This window comes from Halichoerus grypus, chromosome 6, assembly GCF_964656455.1.
Source record: "Halichoerus grypus chromosome 6, mHalGry1.hap1.1, whole genome shotgun sequence".
Taxonomy (NCBI): Eukaryota; Metazoa; Chordata; class Mammalia; order Carnivora; family Phocidae; genus Halichoerus; species Halichoerus grypus.
In genome coordinates, this window is record NC_135717.1 from 2,872,903 (window position 1) to 2,899,897 (window position 26,995).

The following is a 26,995-nucleotide window of genomic DNA, read 5'->3' on the forward strand; positions in this document are numbered from 1 at the left end:
ATGCAAGAAGCTCAGCAGATCCCAATAGTGGATTTGCTGGCCAATGCAGTAAGGGAAACAAATACAGAAGAAATAAAAGAAATCTTGATTGTAAGAGAAGACATAAAAATGTCTTTTTTTGAGGGCGACATGATCGTTGATGTAGAAAATGTGACATCTATTAAAAAGCTGCTAAAACTAATAAGTGGACTTAGCAGTGTTATGGGATACAAGATCAGTAGTTAAAAATCTTAAGACCCTGAGACAAAGCATCTAATTAAGCTTTATTGCTAAGCTGTGGGAAAGACTCCTCTACTTGTCTTTTGTTTTGTTTTGTTTTTAATCTACTCTGCCCCTACTCACCAAAAGGAAAGGTCTATTGAATTGAGAACTCTTTTGTTAGGTGACATGTAACCAGTTGGTTTCTTCATCATCCCACTGAACTGAGTGTGACTCCCGCCTGTGTCTTCCCATAAATGGCTTAGTTCTCCAAGTTGTTTGGCTTCAGTTTTCTTGACTTGGTTTATAGTCACTCTTCTGCTTGTTGCCTCTCCATTAGTCCTGTCCTCTTTGAACTGCCCAGCCCACAATAATAACAGTTATATTTGGCTCAAGTGGACTAGTCTTGCACATTTTGGCTAAAATAATTAGAATCTCTTATAGTCCTACACTGCTTAAGGCTCTAGGTCCTTTTATCTTTTTCTTAACACATTTCACTCTGGATTTTTCATTTCAGTATTTTGTTTGTAAAGAAAGCTGTAGACTGATTCCACTTTTGATTATTATTCTTTTTTAATTTCATGTAGGAAATTTATAAAAATAACATTGAAAGCCTAATGATTTATCATCACATCTCCAAAAGAAGAATCAAAGTAGTTCCAAGAAGGGTATAAATGGATTACAGGGGTTTTTGTTGTTGTAGTTGTTGTTGTTTTCCTTAACCATTTTTTTTTTTCACTTTGAATATAATATTGGGCTCTGGGCCAAGATATGAAGGTTTATTATAGAACTTGGTTGTTTATTTTCATGCAAAATAGATATTTTATACCAGCATAAAAAGTTAGAGTTGTGAAGAATAGTTCTACCTGGAGTGGCATAAAATGGATGGAGGATCCCTATTCAAAGAAAAAAAAAGCCTTAGGTCTAATTTTAATGGGCATGAAGATTCTCTCTTGGAATTGAATTATATTGTCTGACCTGAGAGGGAGAAATGCAGATGTGCCATCATTCAGAACCAGCATAGGTCTCTGTAGACCTGTGTCCTTAGTCATAGTATCTCACTGCTGCTGGAAGAACTGCTCCACAGTAATTTGTCTGCACCCAGGCAGTATTTTACCAGACATTTTCTCAAATTTTAGTGTTTCATGTTCAGGAAAATTCATAACAGGTTAATTTATCCCAGTTTTGGAGGGACTGTTATTGCCTAGTGATTCTTTGTGGTTTACTAGGAAGCCACGATTTTTAAAAGAGAGATGATTTGGAGAGGCATTATTTGGGTTTTTCTGTGACCATGGTGAGCACCTGGTAAGTTCAGAAGCTTTTTCAGCTGAAATTATTTTGGCTGTGTCCTGTAGTGTAGACATGTGGGGAATTCTAGACAAGCCACAGAAACAAACTCTTTCTTGCTGAAATGGAACAGGAAGTTGTAGTATGGACATTGGGTTGCCCTTAGAATCAGTCTCCAGGCAGGCTGGAGATTGGGCAGGAACAGAATGAGGTGAGCCTGCTAGAGCCAATCAACCCAGGAGCCAGTCCTGTGAGAGTCCTGCTGCTAGTTCACCTGGAGCCTGGATGCTGTTGTTTGCCACGGCCCCCCTGGGCCCGGGCTCTGCTGCACCCCGGAACCACTGCTGTCAGATGAATGCTCCTTCAGCCCCATTCCTGTGCATCACCAGCCTCAGATCAAAAGTCCAGAGTACGTGTGGCCAGTGGTCACACATTGCCTCCTATCTGTGTCAGGGGTCTGCCTCCACCGAGACTCAGAGTGGAAAATTCTCCGAACACAGGAAAATGCTATAGATCCCAGGTAGACAAAAAAATGTCAAATGTTCACTCCAGGCAGGGCTAGTCAAGCAGCTACTTATGGGCTGAAATAGAGCTAAAGTGGCTTGCTAGAGAAACTCTGGGCTGGTTCTTGTGGTCCATCCTGAGGGGCAATTCAGAACTGAGGTATTCTCTTACTTACCAGGAATGGACATTTAAACCCTTGGTTTTGCTGTGATTTTGTGTTTGATTTTCTTTAATTTGCTTTTCCTGATAATGAACTAGCCCTGGAAAATATTCTGTTGGTCTAGTAGAATTCTGCCTTTATACAGTGAATACAAACATTCCCTGCTGTGTTTATTTGAAATAGGAGCAGGCATTTTCTATATTTTAGTGGCATATGGTGCTAAGATTTTATCATACTTTCTTATAAAGAGCCAGGAAACTTTCTCTGCTTAAAAATGTGTGTTTATAAACAATAGGCTTGCAGTGAATATTCCCATCTGTTAGGTGAACATAATTTGTGTAGGAATTCCTATAATAGGTGGAGTACTTTGCAACTGTTTTGTATATTTTTTCCCTGGCGAGACATTAGACTAAAGAGATGGTACAAAACAGCATATGCCTAATATTCAATTTTGTATCTGCTCCTCCCTGTGGTTTGAAAACACTGCTATTTCTGTGCATTAGTACATAGGATTACTATAGAAATTCATAAGAATTTAAAATCTACTTAGGATACTGCAAAAAAAAAGGAAAATGGAATGGATAACAATTATATAAATTTGGAAATGTTGCAATGATGAAACTGTTGATGTAGTTTTTCAAATATGTCCTCCCATAACTTGTGTTATTTCGTTTCCAGAAACTTTTTTGACTTCATTTTAACTTAATTTCAAAACTCCTCCTTATTATAATAACAGTATCTGACAGTTAAAGCTGCTCATCCTTCTAGTCTTGATTTGTAATTTAAATAAATGGCATTGACTTTTTGTGTTCGGTTTGATATTATTCTTACTATCCACACTAATTAATTTTTTGTTTGAGATGAGCCATTCCTCAGAATAGAGTAAAATTTTGAAGATTAAAACTCAGCAATAATTTTCATAAAAGATTTTATTAATCTTGTCATGGGAATACCAAGATGGTTATCAAAGGGAAAACATACTTTGATTAATATTTGCTTAGTGCTGAATTACCTATATTGTCCAAATGTTTTATTCACTTAAAAATTATGCCTTTAAGTTCCTTTCTCAGGTTGATGAACTGGACATACTTGAGTAAAAGGATGAGCAATCAGTTGAATATAAGCGATTTCAAGCTATGTTTAGGAACTGAGCTAATAAAGCATACTGTTCATGGTGCTTTTTACCCATTTTTTTTTTTTTAAAGATTTTATTTGTCAGAGAGACAGAACACAAGCAGGGGGAGAGGCAGGCAGAGGGAGAAGCAGGCTCCCCACCGAGCAAGGAGCCTGATGTGGGACTCGATCCCAGGACCCTGGGATCGTGACCTGAGCCGAAGGCAGCGGCTTAACCGACTGAGCCACCCAGGCGTCCCTTTTTACCCGATTTTTAAAAGTTTCTCTGATTATCCTTTTGAGAGGTATTTTTAAATTGAAGATAACTATTAACATCTTTGTAATAAAGGATAACGTCGCTGAGTTTTCTCTTTTTTGGGAAATAGGCTACCATTCGATTGGGTGTTAGCTCTCTTTTTCTTTCTTGTGGTAGGCAACTTCCTATTTGTAAAAAGTATTCAGGACTCAGCCTTATTCTTGATTTGTTTTTGAACATGGCCTAGAAACCAATTAATGTACTCTCTTAGGTATTGTGAAAGGTTTGGGCTCTGGAGCTTTAAAACTCACTTCAAGTGGTCCTTGGTTATAAATCGTACTTGCTTATGGATTTCAAAACATTCTAAGTTATAAAACTAATAGTAAACCCTAAAGCAGGGCTTTTATGGGATCTGTATCTTCTAACTACCTTTTTTTCTTCTGTAAAATGTTACTGAAGTTTTTAGAAAGGCATTGATTTGAAGGATGTGATTACTTACAGTCACAGCAGTGGAAAATACCAATGAAATCACCTTTCAGTTACCCAGAATGTTTTTAAAGTTAATGTCAGGCCATATGCAGAGAAGGAAGCGAGGGAAGTGTATGAATTGTGTTGGGGGTTCTACAACAGTGAGTGCAGAGGGCAGTTGTGTCACCGGGTCGTTGCTGTCTTTGCCTCGATGACACCTGTATCTCATCCTGAAAGTGTTGTTGGAATTTTTAGGAAGAGTAACATGACACATTATGTAAAGATTGTTGCCAGTTCTAGAAATAACTTTTAGAGATCCTAAGAGAATTATAAACACTTTTTGTTGAAATGTCTAGTTTAAGTGTAATGACCTATAGCTATTTTACATTTGTCATTTTTTCAACTAGTTATGAGTGTTCTCTTTTACATGCATGGCAGTGTGCCTGGCGCCAGGGCTAGAGTGATGAGCAAGGCAGGTCTGGAACCTAGCTTCATGTACTACTGAAAGCCTCACTGGGGAGACAGACATCGATTATGTAATCTCACAGATAAAATTGCAGTTGGGGTGAGCAGGTTGACAGAGAAGAATTACATAGACATTAGTTTACCAAAAATAAAATATTTGTTGAGCACTTGTGAAATGAGATGCCAGAGCTGCTCCTAGATATAGAAGCATTAACACTTCTCTCTGGTATTTGGCAGGTATATCATCCCGTCTTTACAGAGGCTTGATGCTGGGTTTTACCGCTGTGTGGTGCGAAACAGGATGGGAGCTCTCTTGCAGAGAAGATCAGAAGTTCACGTCGCATGTATGTGTGCATTGGAAAAGTCTCCAATGATGAATAACAGAAACAAAATGTCTGTGGGGAATGCTGATCAGAATCACTTTTAACCATTGTAGGAATTGAGATTCTGTCTTGGATTCTCTTTGGAATAGAGTAATTGCTAAAGGTTTTGGGAGATAACTAAATAGCTAGTGGGGCTGGTCTGATGGTGGTGACGGGGTTAATGAGGTAAATGCCAGTCCTGGCCACTCAGTAGTCAGGGCCTCCGTCAGGCCCTGTGGAAGACAGAAAACAAAATTTAACAAGATGCCTTCTCTTTTATGATTAGCTGCTCTTAGCATTTATGATACTCAGGTTCAAATGCTTTTCAAGTAAAAAATTAAACCCAGTTAGGAAAAATTTTGTCAGTTCCTAATTAGTTCTTTCCAGTGATTTGTTTAGAAATCCTTTAGCTACACAATAAAAACTAGGTGGATAGTAATGTCCTAGATGGGCTTACTGTTAGTTACTTGATGAGTTCTCTGTGGGGCAGACCCATTCGGAGTAAAAGTAACTGGAGGAGGTATCAGAACGCAGAGTTTGCCTTTGATGTCGTCTTTAGCAGGAATTGGAGAGACCAGCTGGCTGACGTAAAGCACTTAATACTTTTGTAGTCCAAAATCTGTGAAGGGTCAAGTCCATCTAAAATGGCCTATCTGCTTTATTACGTTTTGAATTTACTACCAAAATGTCTCTTGATTTAAAAGAAAGCAGGGAGTGTTTATGAAGCTTTAAGTTACTAGGTTATGACAGATTTGAGAGAACTCCAGAGAGCTCTTAAATTGGGATGTCACCCAACGATGACAGTGTTTTCTTACTTGTTTTTCTGACCATGGGTAAGGCCTATAGTTTTCAGCATTACTATATCAAACAGAGTAATTGCTCATTACTCTACTATTTTGTAATCACTAGTGACCGAGTGAAGTGCTGATCCTGTACATGTTTAGTTATGTTTTTAATTAGGAAAGCTTAACTTTTCTGAATTGTGGTGAACTCACTCAGCTAAATCTTTCTGCGGAGTAATTGAGAACTTCTATTCAATGGGATAATTGAAAACATAATAAATACAAAGTTCAGATCAATACCCCAAACATATTTGAATAAGTTAACAGCTTGGAATTTATTATAATATATTAAATTCTATTATGTAATATTAAATTTTGGGCTTTTTTTGGGTTAATTATTTATACCCTTGTTTCTGTCATTTATCTCTGGCTCTTAGATGTTTTCTTCTCTCTCTTTTCTCCTTCTTTTTGATAATAAGTTTCAACAAGTTTGAAAATAACCGTGACTGCTTTCCTAATCTGTTTCATTAGTTTGTTTCATCTCTTTCTTAGAATATTAAATGCTGCTTATTACGTAGGAAATAATTTTCTTTGAATAAAAAATCCATTGATAATAGGGATTTTCTGTGACTATTCCAAATGTTTGCACACAGAGAGACGACCATAGTAGATACACCACGTGAGCGTATACGCACATATCTGTATCTAAGCAGGACGCAGACATTTTTCAGAAGTTTCAAATGTTACTAATTTAAAAATTGGCCTCTTATACCTACACTCTAATGACTGGGTTTTTTTCTGTGACGTCCATTTTTTAAAAAATGCCGTTAACCCGTAGCACAGGGACTGGCACAAAGCCTGCTTGCCCCAAATTAAAAAAAAACAAACAGCGCAATGGCGGCTGCCTGGGTGGAACCAGCCTGAGAGACTGGGGAGCCAGGGGGTAGCTGACGGCGCTCCGTTAGTCTCTGCGGCGGTGGGATGCTTTCCCACGGTTTATTCCGATATTAAAATCAGTTGCAAACGTTTCATTGTAGTGTTGCAGCGACACAAAGACCATGAAGTTCTGCTGATTAATGCATTTCATGGGCACTTTGGAGGCACACGGCTCCGGCTCATGCTTCACTTCACCGCCAGATCCGCACTCACCAGCATTACTGCTCAGTCTCTCTTGTCTTACTGCTTAAGTATAGCAACGTCGGTGACTTTGTTGTAGTATATAGGTATTTCCATCTTTGGCCCTCCCCCCCGCCCCCCGCAAAAAAAAGAGTTTTCTGGAACTTAAAGGGTCTGATTTTTCTCTGCAGATATGGGAAATTTCATGGATACGGACCAGAGGAAAATGGTGTCTCAAGGACATGCAGCAGTCCTCAACTTACTGCCCATCACCAGCTGCCCGAGGCCACAAGTGACTTGGTTCAGAGAAGGGCACAAGATCATTCCCAGCAACAGAATGTAAGTTGCTCCAAACTTTAAAACACACCTCATTATACTTGTTGGCACCACTGACATATTATTTAATGAATTCCACTGTGTCAGTTAAGCTTTGAAAAGAATAATAACCGGGTCTGGTAGTCCTCCCCCAGTCCTTACTAAGCAGCTTTTTGGAAGACTTGGCTTGGAAATGTTTAAGCAGTTTAAAGAAATCATCTTGTAATGTTACTCTTTGATAAGCTGCATGCGCAGAATAAAGCATCCTTACTTAGTTGTTAAGGTCCGTTTTTTCCCCTCTTGAATGTACTTTTTGAGACGTCATTGTCACCCCTGAGCTGTGTTTAGCTCCAAGGACTAATTTAAGGGGTGCTGGTATTTACTTACGGAGCTGTGGGGTTTCCCCCTTTTCACTGAGCCATGTTTGATGCTGCTCTCTCCGACGATAAAACAGTGATGACGGCTTATTTCTCTTTACCCTTTTCCCCTGCCGTGACAGTTCTAGTCCCTCCGTCTAATTAGTGGTTCGCCCATCTATTGCAGAAGAGTTGCTTTGTGATTAGTTAAGCATTATTTCAAGGTGTTCCTGCCTTGGTATTTATCTAATGCCAAACGGATTTTTTTCATTTAGAGCTTTAAGTGATTAAAAAGAACATTGGGTGTATGTTTCATAACTGGGCATTTTGCAGTATAATTTAAAGATAATATACCAAATATAAACATTTCAGGAATGAACATTTCTGAAAAAACCATGAAATGCTTATAAGCTTGGGCTAAAAGTCAAATCCTTATGCCGTCAGATGGTTGCACTCATACAAAAATTCATGAGAAGAAAATGCTTTTGTTTTGTTGTGTTTTTCCAAAAAGGATATATGTATATAAGATAATTTGCTAAATAGGTTTGAAATATAACTCTGAAAGCCACTGTAAGGTGTAAACTTGCTTTCTCCCCTACCTGCCCATCCATGGGGTCCCTTCTCTAAGCCAGGTATCATGACTCTTCTGCCTGGGCATCTGAACCTGCTTGGCCCCAGACCGTTCTTAACCTTATCTAACAAATGTTTCTATTCTTGTTATTGGAACAGGAAAAATATTGAAGTGTATAAAGGCCATATTTAAAAATTTCAGTAAAAATACTAATTTCCATAGAAAACGGGATAACTGCTTTCCTTTTTAATTTTTTAAGAGTTGCTGGGGTGTCCACATTTATATTGATTCCAGTGACACCAAATGCCTCTCGAGGTCGGTGAAACAAAGAACAGGGGTCAATTTTTCATTCTTTTAGAAGACTGCTAGGCTGAACAAAAGGCAGCTGAGGTGGACTCTTGTGAAATATTCTGGAAGGTTCTAGCATTGAGCACAGTGTGGCTGGGCCAATTTGGGATGAATGCTAGGGAAGAGTGGGTGCTAGGGAGGGTGGGTAAATTGAACTAAGCTTCCTCTCCAACATCAGAGCTTCTAATTAATGTCAATGGGAGCACAATCCGTGGGGGAAGGATTAGTTTAACTCAGCAGCAGGCAGCTGTATGGCAACTCACTTGTTGACTTGCGGTCTAGCCATATTCACGAGGCTGCATTTATTCAAGAAGTATGAAAGGAGATAGAATGAAATAACAGCTCTTAATTGTATAAGCTTTTCTTTTTTTACTTGCAGATTCTTGCTAAAGACTGTTTAATTCCTGGTGAGCTACTAATGTAAAGATGCTAAGTAGGCTTTAACTTAGTGTCCTATCAAACAAATGGTCTGCGAAGCTATTGATGAATCTCCAATCTCAGTAGAATGATATGCCGGTAATCTTTTTTTTTTTTTTTTTTTTAGATGAGATGAGATGAGATGAGGCTGGTTATGGATATTTCCACATTTGCAGGCCTTTTGTTTCATATTTTCCACCTCATCATCACCCCCATATTTATTAAGTACCTGCTGCGCAAGATGTCATAAATCAGTGCATGTGGTTTTCTTGATAAGTTTATACATCATTCAAAGATACATTGCTTTATACTTCTAAGAAACGTTGGCTTTGGATAGGAGTTGGGAGGGCATTTCTGCATGGCCCCTGCCCAGACGGTTGGCAGACAAAAGTCAGATGGCATTAGCTCTGTTCGGCACCACCAGAGGTGTCATTTAAAAACTGAAACGTTTGGCTCAAAGTGTTTCACTCATACTGAAACAGGTCAAGCTTCTATACCCGCTGTAAGCTGGTTGTCTGAGGCCAGTTCCCTAACACAGCTGGGGAGAGGGTCCTTAGCCACGGGGAGGAGGAGCCTCATCTCACCAGCCCCACCTCCTTAGTATTTGTTTTTAAAGATTTTATTATTTAAGAGAGAGAGAGCGCAGGGAGAGGAGCAGAGGAAGAGGGACAAGCAGACTCCGCGCTGAGTCCCGAGCCCTACGGGAGGCTTGATCTCAGTACCCTGAGATCATGACCTGAGCTGAAACTAAGAGTCAGACACTTCATGACTGAGCCACCCAGGCGTCTCACCATCTCCTCCCCGCCCCCTGTGACCTTCAGAATGTGAGCTTTTGGCTCACAATTAAATGATTTTATTTTTCATTTTCAAGGGAAACAATAATTCTAATATTTCCTAACTTGAAAAGTTAGTTGAATAGCCTATTAATAATTTTAACAGCAGCTGTTATTTATTAAGTACCTACTTTAAACACATCTTCCCTGATACTCATAGTTGCCTTCCGAAGAAGTGTAATTAGTTGTGCTTCTGGAGATCAGACTGAGGATTGGAGATGTTGACCAGCCCACCCAAGGACACACACCTGACCAGTGCTGGAGCCGGGGGTCCACCCCAGGCCTGTCTGGCTCCCACACAGCTGACCAGTGCTGGAGCCGGGGGTCCACCCCAGGCCTGTCTGGCTCCGAGTCTCATGCTGTCTTTTGCATCACGCTAATCCTTCTTTTCACTTTATTTTGCCAAACCTTCTTGGTGCTTTTGATTTATTTTTCCATATACTTCTTATATTCCTGTTTCTCCCTTTTTAGAACACCAGCCCTCGGTTTGAAATGCTGCAGGTTGCCGAGAGCCACAGGCACACACAGACACGTGCTCCCACATGGCCCTGAGCGTGCCCGCCAGTGTGTCTTCTATCCACTGTATGGGGTCTGTGAGGCCCTAACTTCAGAAATCTTTGACAAAAGAGAAGGCAGACATGTTTTTCTGACTAAGGCATGGGCTTTATGAAATTCAGAGGCCTAGTGGGAGATGGGGTGGAAATGATGTGTGTATGGCACAGGCTGGGGGGCGGCAGGAGGTAGAGGGCATTGCCGTGTGCAGACCCAGCACCCTGTCACTGGCAGCCTCTTTGTTCTTGGGCCACATACTTGTGAAGGAGGAGGCTTACGTGGTGTGGCGAAAGGAGCAGCAAAACTCCGTCACCGTCCCAGGAGAGTAGCTGAAGTGAATGTCCCGTGGTGGACGTGAGCTGCCTCACATTCACATCAGAATGAGGCTAAATGAAAAGCCCACCAAGTTCTGACTGCAGTTTGGGCTCCCCCCTTTCACTAAGTACTTAGGGCATCCCACATACAAGGCACTGTCCCAGGCACCGAATATGCCGCAGGAAACAAAAGCAAGTCCTTGTCCTCGGGAAGCCTGTCTCCAGAGGGCATGCCAGCTGGTGACAAGAGTGAGGAGAGAATGAAGCAGGGGACCGAGAGGGGAATGCAGGGGTCAGGTGGGTTGCTGTTTCAGATGTGGAATCAGAGAAGGCCTCTTGATAATGCCCTCTTTGAGCAGAGGCTTGAATGAATCAGGGGAGGAGGCCTGGGGGTAAATCTGTGAGAAGAGCACCCGAGGTAGGAGAAAGGCCCGTGTGTTGGAGGGGCAGCTGGGCTGGACCGAGGGAGACGGCTGGGGATGAGGTTCCTGAGCTGGCTGGGCCTGATTCCTAGATGCCGGTTACTTAGCCAGAGTGAGGACTTTGGCATTTGCTCTGAGGATCGGAGCAGAGCAGCAGCATGATCTCCCTTGTGATTCTTGTGTTAGGAGTTCTGTAAAGAATGGACACAGGGCAGCAGAATCCCAAATGAGGAGGCCCGTTAGGGGTTTGCTGCAGTAGTTTAGGTGACTCAGACCGAGCGGTTTGGTTTGGGGAGGGGTGGTGGGAAGTGTCAGATACTGATACATTCTGAACATAGAATGAATAGGATTTCCTGCTGGATTAGATGTGGGGTATGAGAGAAGGAGAGAAGCCATGGAAGACTCTAAGAATTTTGGCCTTTGCAACTGATAGGATGGACTTAAAATTTCCTGAACAGGAGAGATGATTTGCGGGCAAAGCAAGTTTTGTCTGTATTTGGGGGGGGGGGGTGGATTTTGTACACGTTTGAGGTGCGTAGTAGATGGTCAAGAGGATCCAGTCATGAGATAATTGTTTATATCAGACTCATGGTCAGCAAAGAGGTCTAGGCTAAACTTGGGGGTTGTTGGTGTGTTTGTGATTTTTTTTTTTTTTTTTAAAGATTTTATTTATTTATTTGAGAGAGAATGAGAGACAGAGAGCATGAGAGGGAGGAGGGTCAGAGGGAGAAGCAGACTCCCTGCTGAGCAGGGAGCCCGATGCGGGACTCGATCCAGGGACTCCAGGATCATGACCTGAGCCGAAGGCAGTCGCTCAACCAACTGAGCCACCCAGGTGCCCCGGTGTGTTTGTGATTTTTAAAGCTCTTTAATGCTCCGTATAAAATACCTAAGTCAGTAAGTGAAGCCCAAAGAGTTCCATCATATCAGTTGAGATGCTCTTGGTCACAGAGGATGACTCTGGCTGAGCTAAAAGACCACGCACTGGAGTACTTAGAGAACTACAGAACCAAGCCAGGAGAAGGACCGGGAGAGGGTGGGCACGGGGTGGGGGCGGGCTACCGGGACTGTGCTCGAGGCCGAGGAGCAGGGAGCGAGTCAGCACTTTAATGGCTTCTCAGGGATGTGAGGTCCTAACTCCTGGAACTTGTGACTGTGTCACGTAATGGGCAGAGGGGGAGGAAGGCTGCAGAAGCAGCAGGGGACTCATAAGCTGGGAAGGTGGGACAAAGGAGGAAAGGTGAAGTCTTATTCTGGCACAGTTGTGTTCAGTGCCGGTGCCCCTGACCGGCCCGTGCCCACCGCCGGCAGTACTCACTCTTCTCGCCTTCAGACATGAGCAGATGAGGGTCCCGACCCTCATGGCATGTGTAGGTCCTTTCCTCCAGTAGTTTCAGCGTCCTCTGGGTATTGGCCATCAAAAACATCCTTGTTCTGAGAACTCTGTCTTGCGTAGCAGATATGCACTCCTGGAATGGCTGAGTGCTTCAAGAAATGTGAAGAAAAGCCATGTAATGTTTATAAACTTCCTCACCAAAGGAGCGGGGGGTGCATAACAAACCTTGAGAAAAAATGCTATTGATGAAGGAGAAATATATCTTAGGAAAGGCAAACAATACTTTGAAAGAAATGAGAATAAGTTATACTCAGAATTTTTGAATAGGTAATTATAGGCTTTATTGATCTAAGAAGATGAAAAAAAATGCGTGTTTATTTTTCTGATTCACTGAATCCAAACAGTTTGCTGTCTTTGCATATCAAAGATGAGAATAGCCTTGTCTTATATTGTCTAATTTGATAATAAAATTGTTCTGTGTTATTTTGGTTTTGATATATGCTCTTTGTTTCCTTTTATTTCTCAGAATGTGAAATGCGAATGTTGATGTCATGCAATATTTCTCTCACCTCCAGGAGGTAATTTATGTCGGCACTTATCAGATTAGGACGCAAAAACTTGTTTTGTGCAGTGCCATTCTCTTGCTTAATTGCAGGTTCTTGTGCTCAGACTGCATGCGGCAGCCTACCTGACGGGAATATGGAAGCACAGTGTACTTGCATGTGTTTGCCGGGGAATGCAAAGTTTATAGATTAAATATTTCAACCTCCAGTCAGCTTTTTGCAGGATGACTTGCCAGGAAAGATGTGAATTGTGAAGTATGGGCAGTAAACAACATCCCAGGTGACATGGAATCAGCCTGACTTGTAATTGTCCATGCTTAAATACTTGAATGTCCATTAACTTACTACCATTTCATTTCAATCGCTCCAAGAAAGATTTGTTTAAATTAGCACTTGTAGTGGAAGTCACAACTTAATGCTTGAATGAAGTAGATCTGGTTGTAATAATATTTTTATAATTAACTGGGCTTTCAAAATAATATGCTTTTAAATTTTTTATATTTTATAGGCATTTTGTGAATGTTTATAGAGTATGTCTATACATGTGAATGAGCCATATTTGGTGTAAGTGAAAAAGACTAGGAGATGTGGGCTCCGGACCTGCTTCCATCATTAATTCTGACTTTGGGCAAATTACTTACTCTGCTTTGCTTCCATTTTCCCATGTCAAGATGGGGAAGGTGAGCTAAATGGCCACTGAAGTCCTTTCTGGTGTTCACATTCAGCGATGCTCGCGGAAGGGCAGGCCAGTTCTGCCTCTCCCTCTCTGTCTTCCTTCATGCATTCAATAGATATTTACTGAGCAGTCATTTTGTGCCAGGCACTGTTCTAGCTCCCAGGGGTGGAAAGGGGAATGAGGCATTGAAGGTCCTGCCATCAGTGAGCTATGGCCTCATGTGGAAACAGGCTAATAAACAGGGTACTCTCAGGGGACAAGCACCACGAGGGAATGCGCAGGGACGGGAGAGCTGAGCGGAAGAGGAGGGAGCTGGCTGCTGCTCCGCAATGAGGGGCCCCGGACAGCGTCTCTGGGCAGGCGATGTTGTGGCAACCATGTCACTGAGTTAGAATTTACGTACAACACGAACAGATTTTCAGCACACAAATTGGTGAATTCTAGCAAATATGTGACAAATGTCAGCCCCTTCCCAGTCAGGTTTCCTGGTGCAGTTAGTACTCCTATGCCCCCTGCCTCCAGCCCTGCCCATTAATCTAATATTACTGTAGGAGAGTTTGTCTATTCCAGAATTTCTTATAAAGGGGATCATAGAATATGAAATCTTTTGTGTCTGGCTTATTTCATTCAAGATAAATTCTGTGATATTCTCAAGGTGATGTTTAGTAACAGTAATTATTAATATTTCTGAGTGCTGGCATTGTTTTAAGTGTTTTCCATATAATGATTCATGAGCTCCTCCCAGGAGCTCAGTGAGTCATCCTGTTATTATCCCATCCTGTTCTTGTTCCCATACTGAGGCTCTGTCTCCGCTAAGTAATAACCGCTTTACCGACGGGAGCTAAGGTGGGGAGAGGGCAGCAGCTGGTCAGTGTCCTAGCCCACGCGTCCCCTGCCGTGCTGACTGCTTTCTCAGCTTCTGTCTGCACGGGGCTGGAGGACAAGTGTTCTTGGCAGAGGGGCAAATACTTGCAAACCCAGGAAAGAGCTGCTTGTATTTGCTCAGCTGGAGGGGCTGTTGTGCGGTTAGGGTGTGGAAAAGAGGCAGAGAGAGTGCAGAGGGAAGAGGCTGGGAGGGACACGGGACCTGGAGGCATCTGAGTCTGCGAAGGAATCTGGATTTATTCCATATACAGTAGGAAGTCTTTGCGGGAGTTTGTGTTGTTTTTGAAAATGTTTTGAGATTCTGGTAAAATACATGTCGCATAAAATTTACCATCTTAACCACAGTTCAGTGTACAGTTCCGTGGCGCTAAGTGCATTCCCATTGCTGTGCAGCCGTCCCCACCATCCATGTCCGGAACGCTTTCTTGTTCCCATACTGAGGCTCTGTCTCCGCTAAGTAATAACTCCCCACTGGGCCCTCCCCGCCCCGGCACCCTCCCCGCTGCTTTCTGTCCCTGATTTTGACTCTTCCAGGGTCCCTCATGCAAGTGGAACCATACAGTATTTGTCCTTTTTCCTCATTTTAAATTAAACTTTGTATTTCGAGTTGATCGTGTATTCAAATAGAGTTGTAAGAAATAATACAAGGAGAGCCCATATGCCCTTTAACCAGTTTCCCCAAATGGTGAGATCTTGCCACACTGTCGCACCATATCACAGCCAGGATATTGACATTGACATGGCAAAACACAACACATTCCCATCCCCAGAGGGTCCCCTGGGTCCCGTTTATAGCCACGCCCCTTTCCTCCAGCCCTCATGCCCACCCTAAACCCTGGACATCACTGATCTGGTCTCCATTTCTGTCATCGCGTCACTTAGAGAATGTTATGTAAGTGGAGTCATGCAGTTTGTTTTAGGGTAAGCTTTCTTCACTCTTCATACTTCTCTGACTCATTCAGGTCGTCGCCTGCACTGGCGGTTGGTTCCTTCTCACTGTGTGGTGCTCTGTGGTGTGGACATACCACAGCCCCACAGTGTAGCTGGTGGCGAGGGACATCTGGGCTGTATCCAGTTTTCCACCATTGTGAATAAAGCTGCTATAAACATTTGTGTATAGGTTTTTGTGCAAACAGAAGTCTTTGTTCTTCTGGGACGAATGCCCAGGAATGCGGGTGCCGCGCAACACGGAAGCTGCATGTTTAGTCTTTGCAAGGAGACGCCCAGCTGTTTTCCAGGGTGGTTGTACTATGTTATGCTCCGCCCAGCAGTGCCTGAGCGGTCCCATTTCTCAGCCCTTCTCTCGCACTTCCTGCTCGCACTATCTTTCGATGTAGCGATCCTGATAGGTGTGTAATTATAACTCATGGTGTTTTTAATTTGCATTTCCCTAATGACTAATGATGTTGAATATCGTTTCATGTGTTGATTTTAAAAGGAACCAAATAGGAAAAAACTAAACTTCTTGAGGTGAAAAATACTTATCTAAGAAGTCAATTGAATCAGTGGAAGAGCAGACAGTATGCAGCTATAGTGGAAAATACTGTCCTGGTGGGTGTGAGGAAGAAAACTCAGAATAAAGCACAGAGATAAAAAAGATGGAAAATATGGAAGACAGGCTAAGAGATAAAGAGGATAGAATAATCACTCGAGCTCTAAGAAGAGGAAGGAAAGAATGGAGGGAATGGGTGGAGATAATGTTCAGAGATAATTGTCATAGTATTTCCTAAAATGATGGATCCTTAGAGCCAAAACGCAGATTAAGCTCCAAGTAGGATAAATGAAAATATATCCAAATCTAGACATATTACAGTGTCACCATCGAACTTCAAAGACAAAGAAGAAGTCTTATCAGCAACCATACGTGTAATTCAGGTTGCCTCAAAGGCACGGTCATTAGCTCTCTGTAGACAGCGATATTAGAGAAGATAATGGCCCTAATAGCTTCAGAATTCCAAGGGATGTAAGTGTAATCATGGAAGCCTGTAGCCTGCTAAACTAGTGTCCAAGCTGAGGGAGACACGAGGGTATTTTCAGACAAGACTGGGGACTATTTTTCTGAGAGCTCCCCTGAGAGACCCACCAACAGTGGGCTCGAGGACAAAGGACACGGAGTCTAGAAAGGAAGTAGAATGTCAGGAATGTTGGTCTTCATTTGGGAATCTGAGAATGGGTGTATGGGGGGGAGCGGGAGCGGACCAGCAGAGAGGTTTGCCACACCACCCCAGCTGGACTGTCCAGCAACATGTAGCTTCAGGCAGCCGCTCTGAAGTCACCCTGTGAGTCCGGCACAGCTGCAGCACTGGGGCCAGCGGGGTCCCGCCCTCCTTTGTGCTCTCCTCTCTCCCTTCTCCCTGCTTGCCAGCGACCTTGCCCACCTGGAGCAGGCCCACAGAGACGCTGCTGCCGAGACTGTTCCCCAGGAGAACTGGGCTGTGATGTGAGGGACTTGAGATGAGACTTCAGAATGGAACTTTCGTGGGGGTTGGCAAGGCCGAGAGGGTGACCCTGCCTGTGGGGCTGCGATGGCACAGGAGAAAGTACCCGCAGAGGTGAGAGGGTTGGGCACCAAGGGCACAGCAGGAGGAGGGGTCCTCGTGACGGGGTTTTGAGTAGTGTTGTTGTTGGGGTGCGGATCCAAAGGCCAAGAAAGAATTCTTGAGACGTCTTTGGTGCAAAAAAGTGATTTTATTAAAGCATGGGGACAGGACCGGTGGGCAGAAAGAGCTGCTGCCCTGGGGTTGTGAGGAGTGGCCGATTATATACTTGGGAGTTGGGGGAGGTAAGGGAAAAAGGGAGGTGTCCAAAGGGACTTTGATATGCTAAAGAAGACTCTTCTTTTTATTTTTTTTACTTTATTTTTTAAATTTTTTTTAAAAGATTTTATTTATTTATTTGACAGAGGCACAGCGAGAGAGGGAACACAAGCAGGGGGAGTGGGAGAGGGAGAAGCAGGCTTCCCACAGAGCAGGGAGCCCGATGTGGGGCTCGATCCCAGGACCCCGGGATCATGACCTGAGCCGAAGGCAGACGCTTAACGACTGAGCCACCCAGGCGCCCCTGTTTTTTTTTTTTAAGATTTTATTCATTTATTTGACGGAGAGAGTGAGCAGCACTGACCTGCAGCAGGGAGGGGCAGAGGCAGAGGGAGAAGCAGCGCCCCTCAAGAAGACTTTTGGGCTACTGGAGGCCTTGCTGTTGTCAAGCTAGGGTGGTTTTTCGCTCTAGCAAAGTATTGACCTTAAGACAGTTGGGAGTCTGCTCAGGAGTGTCATGCTCTGCCCGCCTCAAGTACTTGTCAATGAGCTGCAGGTTATAGGACACTTACTTTTGTCTTCATTTCTTCCTGCCTATGTTTCCCACATCACTAGGGAGATGCAGAGCCGGGAGATTTCCTTCTGCAGCAGATGGTGGGAGTAAGTCGAAGCGCAGCAGGGGTACTGGAGAGTAAAGGGAGCTCTGACTCCCTCACAGGGGCTTCAGCGGGACTGGGGCTTGGAAGGAGAGGCAACGGTTTGGTGGTGCCCGCTGATGGCTCTTGCTCTGGTAGACCGGGCTCTGGGAAGCCCTTCTGGGACTGCTGCTCTGGGTGGTTCCTCCAACATACGGCACTTTGCAATCCCTCCGCTATAGACAGAAAATTTGTGTCTCCCTCGGCTCCCCCAGTTCACTTCTTGGAATTCTAATCCCTAGTGTAATGGCGTTAGGAGATGGGGTCTTTAGAAGGTGCTTAGGTCATGAGGGTGGAGCCCTCATGGCAGGGACCTTCGAGAACTCCCTCCCCACTTCCGTCATGCAAGGACTCGGCCAGAAGCTGTCCACAAACAAGGAAGAGGCTCACACCAGACACCCAATCTGTCAGTGCCTTGAGCTTGGATTTCCAGCCTCTAGAATTGTGAGAGAAATGTTTCTGTGTATGAGCTGCCCCATTTATGGTATTTATAGCAGACAAATGGATGAAGACACCCACCTAGGAGGTGTCTATCCTGGGACAGATCACATAACCTCCCAGTGCCTCTCCTGTACTTGGGAGCAGGGAGATTGGTCTCTTTCTCCTGAGTTGTCCTGAGATTTAACAAGAAATAATAAGAAGTAATTTACTAACTAATGTCTGAGGAAGTGAAAGCTGATACATGCTATATGTCCCCCCCCCGCGATGATGTCCTCATGCTTCCTTAAAGATGTCCTGTGTAGATGTGGCTCTGGGCGTGGCAGTGTGTAGATGTCTGGGGACGTAGTACTAGCTGGGAGGGAGGGACCCAGGGGTAGAGAATGTGCTGGGGCCGTGGGTGCCGCTCTGCCCCCGTCTGCCTTCGCTCCCGTACACGTCCTACAGGCTTTTCCAAGTGCTGGTTTCTTCACCTAGGAAGTTCCTGTTGTTGTTCTGACCACATCCAGGAGGAGCCCCATTGTCTGAGCTGATATGAGTGCAGGCAGATCAGTGTCCGCAGACATAGAGAAGAGAGAGGGAGGTGGGAAACACGACATTGCTTCAGTGAGTGGCCTCCAGAATGCTAAGTTTCTGCCTTCCTGCTTCAAGCCAGACCTCACTGTGTGCAGTGGGAGGAGAGCCAAGATTGCCTGAGAAGTTCATGTTTCCTTTCAGATTGTTAGGCAATCTGACACTATTGGATGAAAGGTCACCCCTTAAACACCATTCCACCAGGTTCTGGGCTGTGGCTGGTGGTAGCCGACGCTGACGACGGGGCCTGCACGGTCAATGATGCGGGTGGACTTGATGAAGGTTGTTAAAGTGTCTTCTGTGTCGTCAGGTTTGTTGGGCGTGTGTGGGCAGCTTACACCGTCCTACTGCTTTGGGATAAGGCTACATCACAGCCAGAGAACCGTTCCTGAGCAAAGCGAATAGCCGAAGGGCAGGGGTGGGGAACTCAGAATTACTTGGTTCCATTTGAGTTGGCAGTGTAGTATTTAATGACAAGACTTTTATATTCTATGTACCAATTTTTCATTTGAAAATAAAATACCACTTCATTTTACATGAGCAGATCTAGTGACAATAATGCATTTCTTTACAAATATTAGCCTATTACACATCTCAAGTCAGTTGCACATAATTGTATTTCACCAACTCTACATAATACTTTAATTAAAACTAGGATAATTAAAATGCAGTTTTAATGAACAATAAATTCTGAAGTTGCCAAGCCTGGAATGTGTTATGTGAATCATACCTTGCTTTCTTTTTAGCTCCTAAATCGGTATCCATATTACATTTTGCAATGGCAAAGATCTGAGCAAGAGTCATTCTTTAAATGCCTCAAATAATATATTTCTTTGTGGCTGTCATATATCTGTCTCCCTTGCATACAGTTGGTTGTTTGCTACTAGTTATAAACCATAGAAGCAAAGAAAAGTTTTTCTTTGTGTTTTTCCCCTAGTTTTATTGAGATATAATTAATATATAGCATTGTATTACTTTTAGATGAACAGTGTAGTGATTTAATATATGTATGTATTGCAAAATGATCACCACAGTAGATCTAATTAACATCCATCACCACAGAGAGTTACAACTTTTTTCTTCTGTTGAGAACTTCTCAGATTTACTTTCTTAACAACTTTCAAATATACGATATGGTATTTTTTTTTAAGATTTTATTTATTTGAGAGAGAGAGAGTACAGAGAGTGAGAGGGAGAAGCAAACTCCCTGCTGAGCAGAGAGCCCGATGTGGGGCTTGATTCCGGGACCCTGGGATCATGACCTGAGCCGAAGGCAGACGCTTAACTGACTGAGCCCCCCAGGTGCCCCCCCCTTTTTTTGAGAGAGAGAGAGCGCGAGCGAGTGAGTACGAGTGGGGATGAGGGGAAAGGGAAGGGAAAATCTCAAGCAGACTCCATGCTTAGCACGGAGCCCGATGTGGGGCTCAGACTCACAACCCTGAGATCATGACCTGAGCCAAAATCAAGAGTCGAGTGCTCAACCAACCGAACTGCCCAGGCGCCCCTACAATATTCTTTTTTTTTTTTTTTTTTAAGATTTTATTTATTTATTTGACAGAGAGAGACACAGCGAGAGAGGGAACAGAAGCAGGGGGAGTGGGAGAGGGAGAAGCAGGCTTCCTGCCAAGCAGGGAGCCCGATGCGGGGCTCGATCCCAGGACCCTGGGATCATGACCTGAGCCGAAGGCAGACGCTTAACGACTGAGCCACCCAGGCGCCCCGCCCCTACAATATTCTTAACTATAGTCACCTTGTGCAGTATATACCCAGAACTTATTTATTTTATGACTAGAAGTTTATACCTTTTGGCCCCCTTCACCCCTTTTCCCCTGCCCCCACCTTTGACAACAACCGATCTGTTTTCTTTCTATGAATTCAGTTTTCTTAGATCCCGTGTATAAGTGAGATCATACTGTATTTGTCTTTTCCTGTCTCACGTATTTCGAGTAGCATAATGTCCTCTAGGTTCATCCGTGCTGTCACAGTGACAGGAGTTCTTCCTTCATTAAGGTTGAATGATACTCTGTCATACATGCGTATGTATTGTGTGTGCAAGTATGCACCACACCTTCTTCATCCGTTCGTCTGGCGAGGGACCCTTAGGCTGCTTCCATGTCTTGGCTGTTGTGAATGCTGCTGTGGTGAGCATGGGGTTGCAGACCTCTCTTTGAGACCATGATTTCATTTCCTTCAGATGTACACCCTGCAGTGGAATTGCTGGATCATACACTAGTTATCCTGTTCATTTTTGGAAAACCTCCAACGTGCCTTCCACAGAGGCTGCACCAGTTGACATCCCCACCAGCAGCGCAGGAGGGCTCCCTTTCTCCACCTCCCCTCCAACACCTGTTACTGCTTGTCTTTTTGATAATACCACCCTAACAGGTGTGAGGTGAGAGCTCATTGTGGTTTTGATTTGCATTTCCCTGATGATGAGTGATGCTGAGCACCTTTTCATGTAACTATTGGCTGTTTGAATATCTTCTTTGAAAAATGTGTATTCAGCTCCTTTGCCTGTTTTTAATTGGGTTGTTTCTTTGTTTTTGAAGGCTAGGCAACTAGCAAAGTGCTTGGCCGTCCCAAATAGTGAACGTTTATTAGATGAATGGATAAGTATTTCCTGAATGAATAAATAGTAGTACTCGACTCATTCTGGGGAGATGGTGTAGGACAGTGTGCATTAAATTAAGACTCAGAAAACTAGGGTCCCAGTCTCAGCTCCATCACTTAGGAGCTGTGTGACCTTGGACAAGTCCTTTAACTATTCCCAACGAGGGTAATAGAGTGGGTCATCTCAAATGGGGAGAGTAGTAGCTACCCTATCAAACTCTTGGAATTACTATGGGGATCATGTATTTGTTGGGTAAAATTATAGATGTGAAAACACTTTCTAACCTGTAATGTAGTGCTATTGTTTTTTATCATTTCCACCTCTGCTCCGTATACTCCCCATACACATAAACATGAGTTAGTATTGAAAATCCACTATCAACTCATCCTGAACTGTGGATTTTTAGGTAGTTTTCATAATGAATCTTCAGTCCTCCATCAAGTGGCACCTGGTAGGACAGAATACAAGCTCTGCCCCCTCAGCTTCCCCCAGTTATAATGTCCTTGAGAAATTCAAGCAGGTCTTAATATTGGCTGGGTCATTAGGGAAGCATTGCTGCCGGTGCATCTAATGTATAGTTCATTACCCAGTCAGACGGTGTAAATGACTTTTATTAGCTTCTCTTTTGGATTATCAGTGCCACTGTACTGTCTCCCAAATACAGGCCGCTTACTCACTCACTTGTCTGCTCATTTAACAAGTACCCAACTGTACTGGCATCATCCATGAAAGTTACTCCTGAAACACCAGATTCCCTAGGAAGGAAATAAGCTTTGGACTCTGGCCAAGGGAATACCTCTACAGTTAATAAGTCAAGAAGACTTTGTAACACTGTTTCATTTCTAATGCAGACATAGGGCATGGTCCCTAAGGGCAGCTTCTGGTGATGCTCCTGGATGCGTATCATCTTGTATATCCAGGGAGAGCCAGTGGTCAGAGTGCAATTCAGTTTATACGGGCACTTTGGGGGCTCTGTGTCATGGCAAGCCAGACCTCATCTGGTTTTGCCCCAGAGTCCTTAGGCAGAAATCTTGGCTACCAAAGTGAAGTTCTCTCACATAATAGAGGAAGGAAAGGAGCACTAGGAAGGAAGGGATGTGGTTAGAGCGCAGGGAAAGTCACATGCTTTGTGTCTTCCTCATGGTGTGTGTGCTTCAGGGCTAGGACTGCGAGGAGGCTGTGACGTGCAGAGATTGAGGCACTGGGGGCGCAGGGAGGGTCAGGAAGGACAAACAGATGAGTGGTGGGCCAGCTCAGCTTGGCAGAAGGTGCTGTTATGGTTGGCAGCCTGTGTCCACAGGTGGGAAGAGAAGCATTTCCAGGGATGGGCCAGGGTCGGGGGCCTGCAGAGTCCTTGAGGTCACGTTTTCGAAGGGGATCAAGGAGCATGAACTGTGAGTTGAAGACCCCACACAAATGAAGAGTGGGTGAGGAACAGGATAGACTTTAGAAAGCACATGGTATTTAAGTAAGAAGGGCTGACTGTGAGAACCAGCTGTATTCTGTAATCATTTTCTGACTCTGGGCAGACCTAACTTAATAACTGAGGGACTCAGCTTCGTCACATGTGACATGGGGTAAAAGCAATCCTGTGAATGTCCAATGTGAAACACACTGCCAGTTTGTCGGCTGGGGCTCTGACGAGCCCTGGAAGGGGCCGGCTGGCCTTAGGATGAAGTTCCTAGCAGCAGGGTAAGTGACGTGCAGCCAGTGCAGGTGCTGTGGAGGGTCGTGCATTTCCTCATCTTTCTGCAAGACTGCTCTAAATCTTCATGGCATTCGAGTAAAGGAAGCAGAGGAAATCTTATCACACCAATTTTGTGGATGACTGCATGGGGGAAGAAAGTGGCTATGTGGTTTAAGGTCAAATACTGTGTTAGTGATAGAGCCAGGGATGGAGTTCAGCACCTGAATGATGCCTTTCTGGTCGTTTTTGTGAATGTTTATGACAGAGTTGACCTCAGCTTGCCCATATGGGATTTGATATGGCAAAAGGGGTCCTGGCCTGGGCATTTGGAACCCCGTCTTCGGCCCCATGATCCTGCATGTAGTCTGGTGCCCAGTGGCGAGTCTGCAGCTTCTGAAGGCTCCTTTTCTTCCTCAGTAAAATACAGGTGATAATAAAACTGACCTCACAGCACTTTTATTTTTGTTTGTGATAATCAAGCATGGTAACAGATAGAAGAGCCTATTGTGAATTACGAAGTGTTCTGTCTGTGTGACCTGGACTCATTTTCTCACGAGGGCTCGTTCCTCGCTGTAATCAGATCTGACCAAAGCCTACTTAGATCGAATTGCTCAAGCATTTGCATCCAGGGGACAGTCCCTAATGTCAAAGCTGTCACTCATCCTCTCGGTCTGTCTACCAGTCAGCAGGTGTGAGGCTGTGGGGATAAAGAGATCAATAACACAATCCTGGCTCTGAAGGGCCCACAATCTAGTGAGGGGATTGTAGCTGCTTCTTCATAGTTCATCCTGCATAGCTTCTTTGTTTTCTTAAATAATAGCTTTATTGAGCTGTAATTCACCTATCATAAATTCTTTTTAAAGAATACACCTTTTTAAAGTGTATAGTTCAGTGGTCTTTAGTATATTCAGAGTTGTGCAATCATCCCCACTCTCGAACAGACCATTCCACCACCCCAGGAGAGAACCCCAGAAACCTAGCAGCCCTGTCCCTGCCCCTCCCCGCAGGCCCTGGCGCCGGTCAGTCTACTTTCTATCCCTGTGCATTTGTCTGTTCTGGACATTTCATATAAAAGGAGTCATACACTGTGTGGCCTTCTGGTACTTCGTGGTCTTTTTTCAATTGATTTTTTTTTTTCTTTTTTTCTCCCCCTCTCTTACTGATCATCATTAAATATTTCAGTGGATCTTTTTTTGGTACCTTTCCTGAGCTAAATTCTACCTAGGTAAAGAAAAGATGTCCTTCATTTCTTTAACAAACATTTTTCCAGTGTCTCCTTTGTGTTGGGCACTCTGGCAGGCGCTTATATGATGTCACACAGGTCCCTGCTCTCACAGGATTTACAGCAGTCAGGGGAAGCAGACGAAAAAAGTAGGCAAATGAACAAACACATAAAGAGAATCCGGTGATGAGGAAAGCCTATCCCAGAATATAACATTTAGAACAAAATTTAAAGAAAGGAAAGAAGCCAGCAATGTGAAGAAATGGGGCTGGACATTCTGGGTACAGCATTGCCAAGAAACTGAAGTGGAAAAGAGCCCAGTGGGGATGTAAGACCTGAAAGGAAGCTGGCATGGTCATCATGCTTTGGGAGGGGATGTAGACCCAGATGAGGTCAGCAAGGCCTGGTTATGCATGCATGGCAAAGGGTTGGGGCTTTATTTTTTAAATTATTTTTTAAAAGATTTTTGTTTATTAGAGAGAGAGTGAGAGAGAGCACAGAGGGGTGAGGGGCAGAGGGAGAAGCAGACTCCCCGCTGAGCAGGGATCCCGATGTGGGACTTGATCCCAGGACTCCGGGATCATGACCTGAGCTGAAGGCAGACGCTTAACCTACTGAGCCACCCAGGTGCCCCAGATGGTTTGGGTTTTATTCCAAGTGTGGTGGAAAGACATGAAGAATGGATAGTAAGGGGCAAGAGTAGAACCAGAATACTTAGGAAGCTCTTGCAAACATCTTGGCAAGAGGAGCTTACATAGCCTGAATTAAGATGGGAAAGAGGAAATGGGGAAAAGTTGGCAAATTAAAGTAATAGGTTAAAGCAGAATCAATAGTTATGGTATGAAAAAATAATAAAAAAATAAGGATAACTGAAAAGTAGAATCAATAGGATTTAGGATGGGGTCGGTGTATAGGGGAGTCAGGCTTCTTATTTCTGATTTGAGTCCTTGGGTAGATATCTACTGAAGTAATGACAACTGGGTAAGGATGGGTCTGGGGCATGTTGAGTTTGAGATGCTTGTGAAAAATCTTGGTGGAGATATCAATGAGATGTTTGGGTGTACACGAGTCTGGAGCTCCAGTGGGGGATCTGGGCTGGGGATATGAAATCAGGAGCCATCCATGTGTGGGTAGTGCATGTGGGGCATTTAAAACCACAGGGGTGGATGAGTCTTTTTAGGGAGAGAGATTTTAGATTTTAGATTTTGCTGAAGAACTCCAACATTTAGCGGAGGATCGAGAAATAAGATGCCCATGAGAAGAAAGAGACCGCTGGAAAGGGAGGGGCAACCAGGAGCACTCGACATCGTGGAACCGCCAAGAGAACATTTCACCTGATTCCAGCCCACACATGGCCTTGAAGACTACAGAAACAAGGGAAGAGGAAGAAGAGATCAGCAAAGCACAGGAGAGAGAGGTAATGACGAAGAGCCTGGGGCAAGCCCTTTGCTCTGTAGCTTTCACCACCTTTTTGGTAAAACTGGCACATGATGGACTCAGCTGTGCTGCCCGGCTGGGAGGAGATCCAGTTTCACTCTCTGCCAGAGCCACAGATTAGGAGGCCCTCTGGAAAAAACGTGTTGTGGACAGATTAGAAAGTTGGGGATCAAACAACCATAACAGCACTAGTTCCTGCTTCACCCAGGATGATTTTTCTTTGTGGTTTTGTGCTTGGTCTTTATCACCACTGACGGAATTGCACTGTTTTACCTTGGAAGGTTACAAATGGGGAGAAATCCTTAGAACTCATTCATCTTTGAGAGCGTGAGCCTTTCCTTCTTCAGTCTAGACGTGCCCGTTCGTTATTAGACAAGGTAAATTACTATATCCAAGAGATAAATTTTGTCCTTCAGTCATATGAGCAATGTGCATATTGTACTTTTATAATCCGAGTCTGTAGTTTAACGCATGAAGCAGTTCTGTGAATGACTTGTGCTGAGTCATTTCGGGTATTTAGAAATTACCTACATGAAGTCTACCTGTGCTCACAGTCTTTTTCACACGTACCTTTCATCCAGTAAAATCGCTGTTCAGCCATTAGTGCTTACTCTGGAGATCCAGGTTACCATTTACCTATGCTTTGTGGAGCTTAGTGTTCTGTCTGAAACCTGCGTCATGCCAAGTTCTTTGAATAACTAATTTGCTATCAATAATTTTGTCAAGCTTTTCTTATTCTCAAACTTGATATGGACAAAGAAATCATAATATGGCTTGAAGCTGCTATCTGTGGGTTAATATTCTTGAACTACATTTAGTTAAAATTAAGAATTTTGTCTGTGGAAACGAATGTGCAGCAGTACTTGTGTTAATGAAAGTTGGAGAGAGGCGAGAAGCCGGCAGCCCGCCGCTGGCTTATCGCTGGTCCTTGGTTGTGAGTGCGATGTCTGGCTCTTCAGTGCCTGGCTCTCATCTAACAAACTCTGTACGGATTTAAATACATTGTAAATGCCCTGGATAAAATTTAGTCATTTCTTTGATCTAGTGATGAAATTAGGAATTGCGGCAATCATGGAATTTTTGAAAAGCATCTAATGATTAAGATAGAAAAATACTGTTTCTAAATATTTACTGGAAAATGCCCTGGTCTTAGCATTTTCTATGATCTTACTGTTCTTCTTAGTATCTTTAAGGAGGTTAATACGTACAGCTTGCAAAGAAGCAATACAGAGTGGTGGCTAAGCGTGAACTCTGAAATCAGACTGTCTGAGTTCAAA

At 43.7% G+C, this 26,995-nt stretch overlaps 1 protein-coding gene across 4 annotated transcripts in view; it reads left to right on the plus strand.

Moving 5' to 3' along the window:
• The window catches only part of SDK1 (sidekick cell adhesion molecule 1), an 877,999-nt gene that overhangs the window by 360,107 nt on the left and 490,897 nt on the right, over positions 1-26,995 (plus strand). For all 4 annotated transcript variants that reach the window (XM_078074254.1, XM_078074256.1, XM_078074255.1 and 1 more), the window contains exons 3-4: positions 4,689-4,795; positions 6,903-7,050. In XM_078074254.1, coding sequence (XP_077930380.1) covers positions 4,689-4,795; positions 6,903-7,050 — 255 coding nt within the window. The remainder of the gene's footprint in view (positions 1-4,688; positions 4,796-6,902; positions 7,051-26,995) is intronic.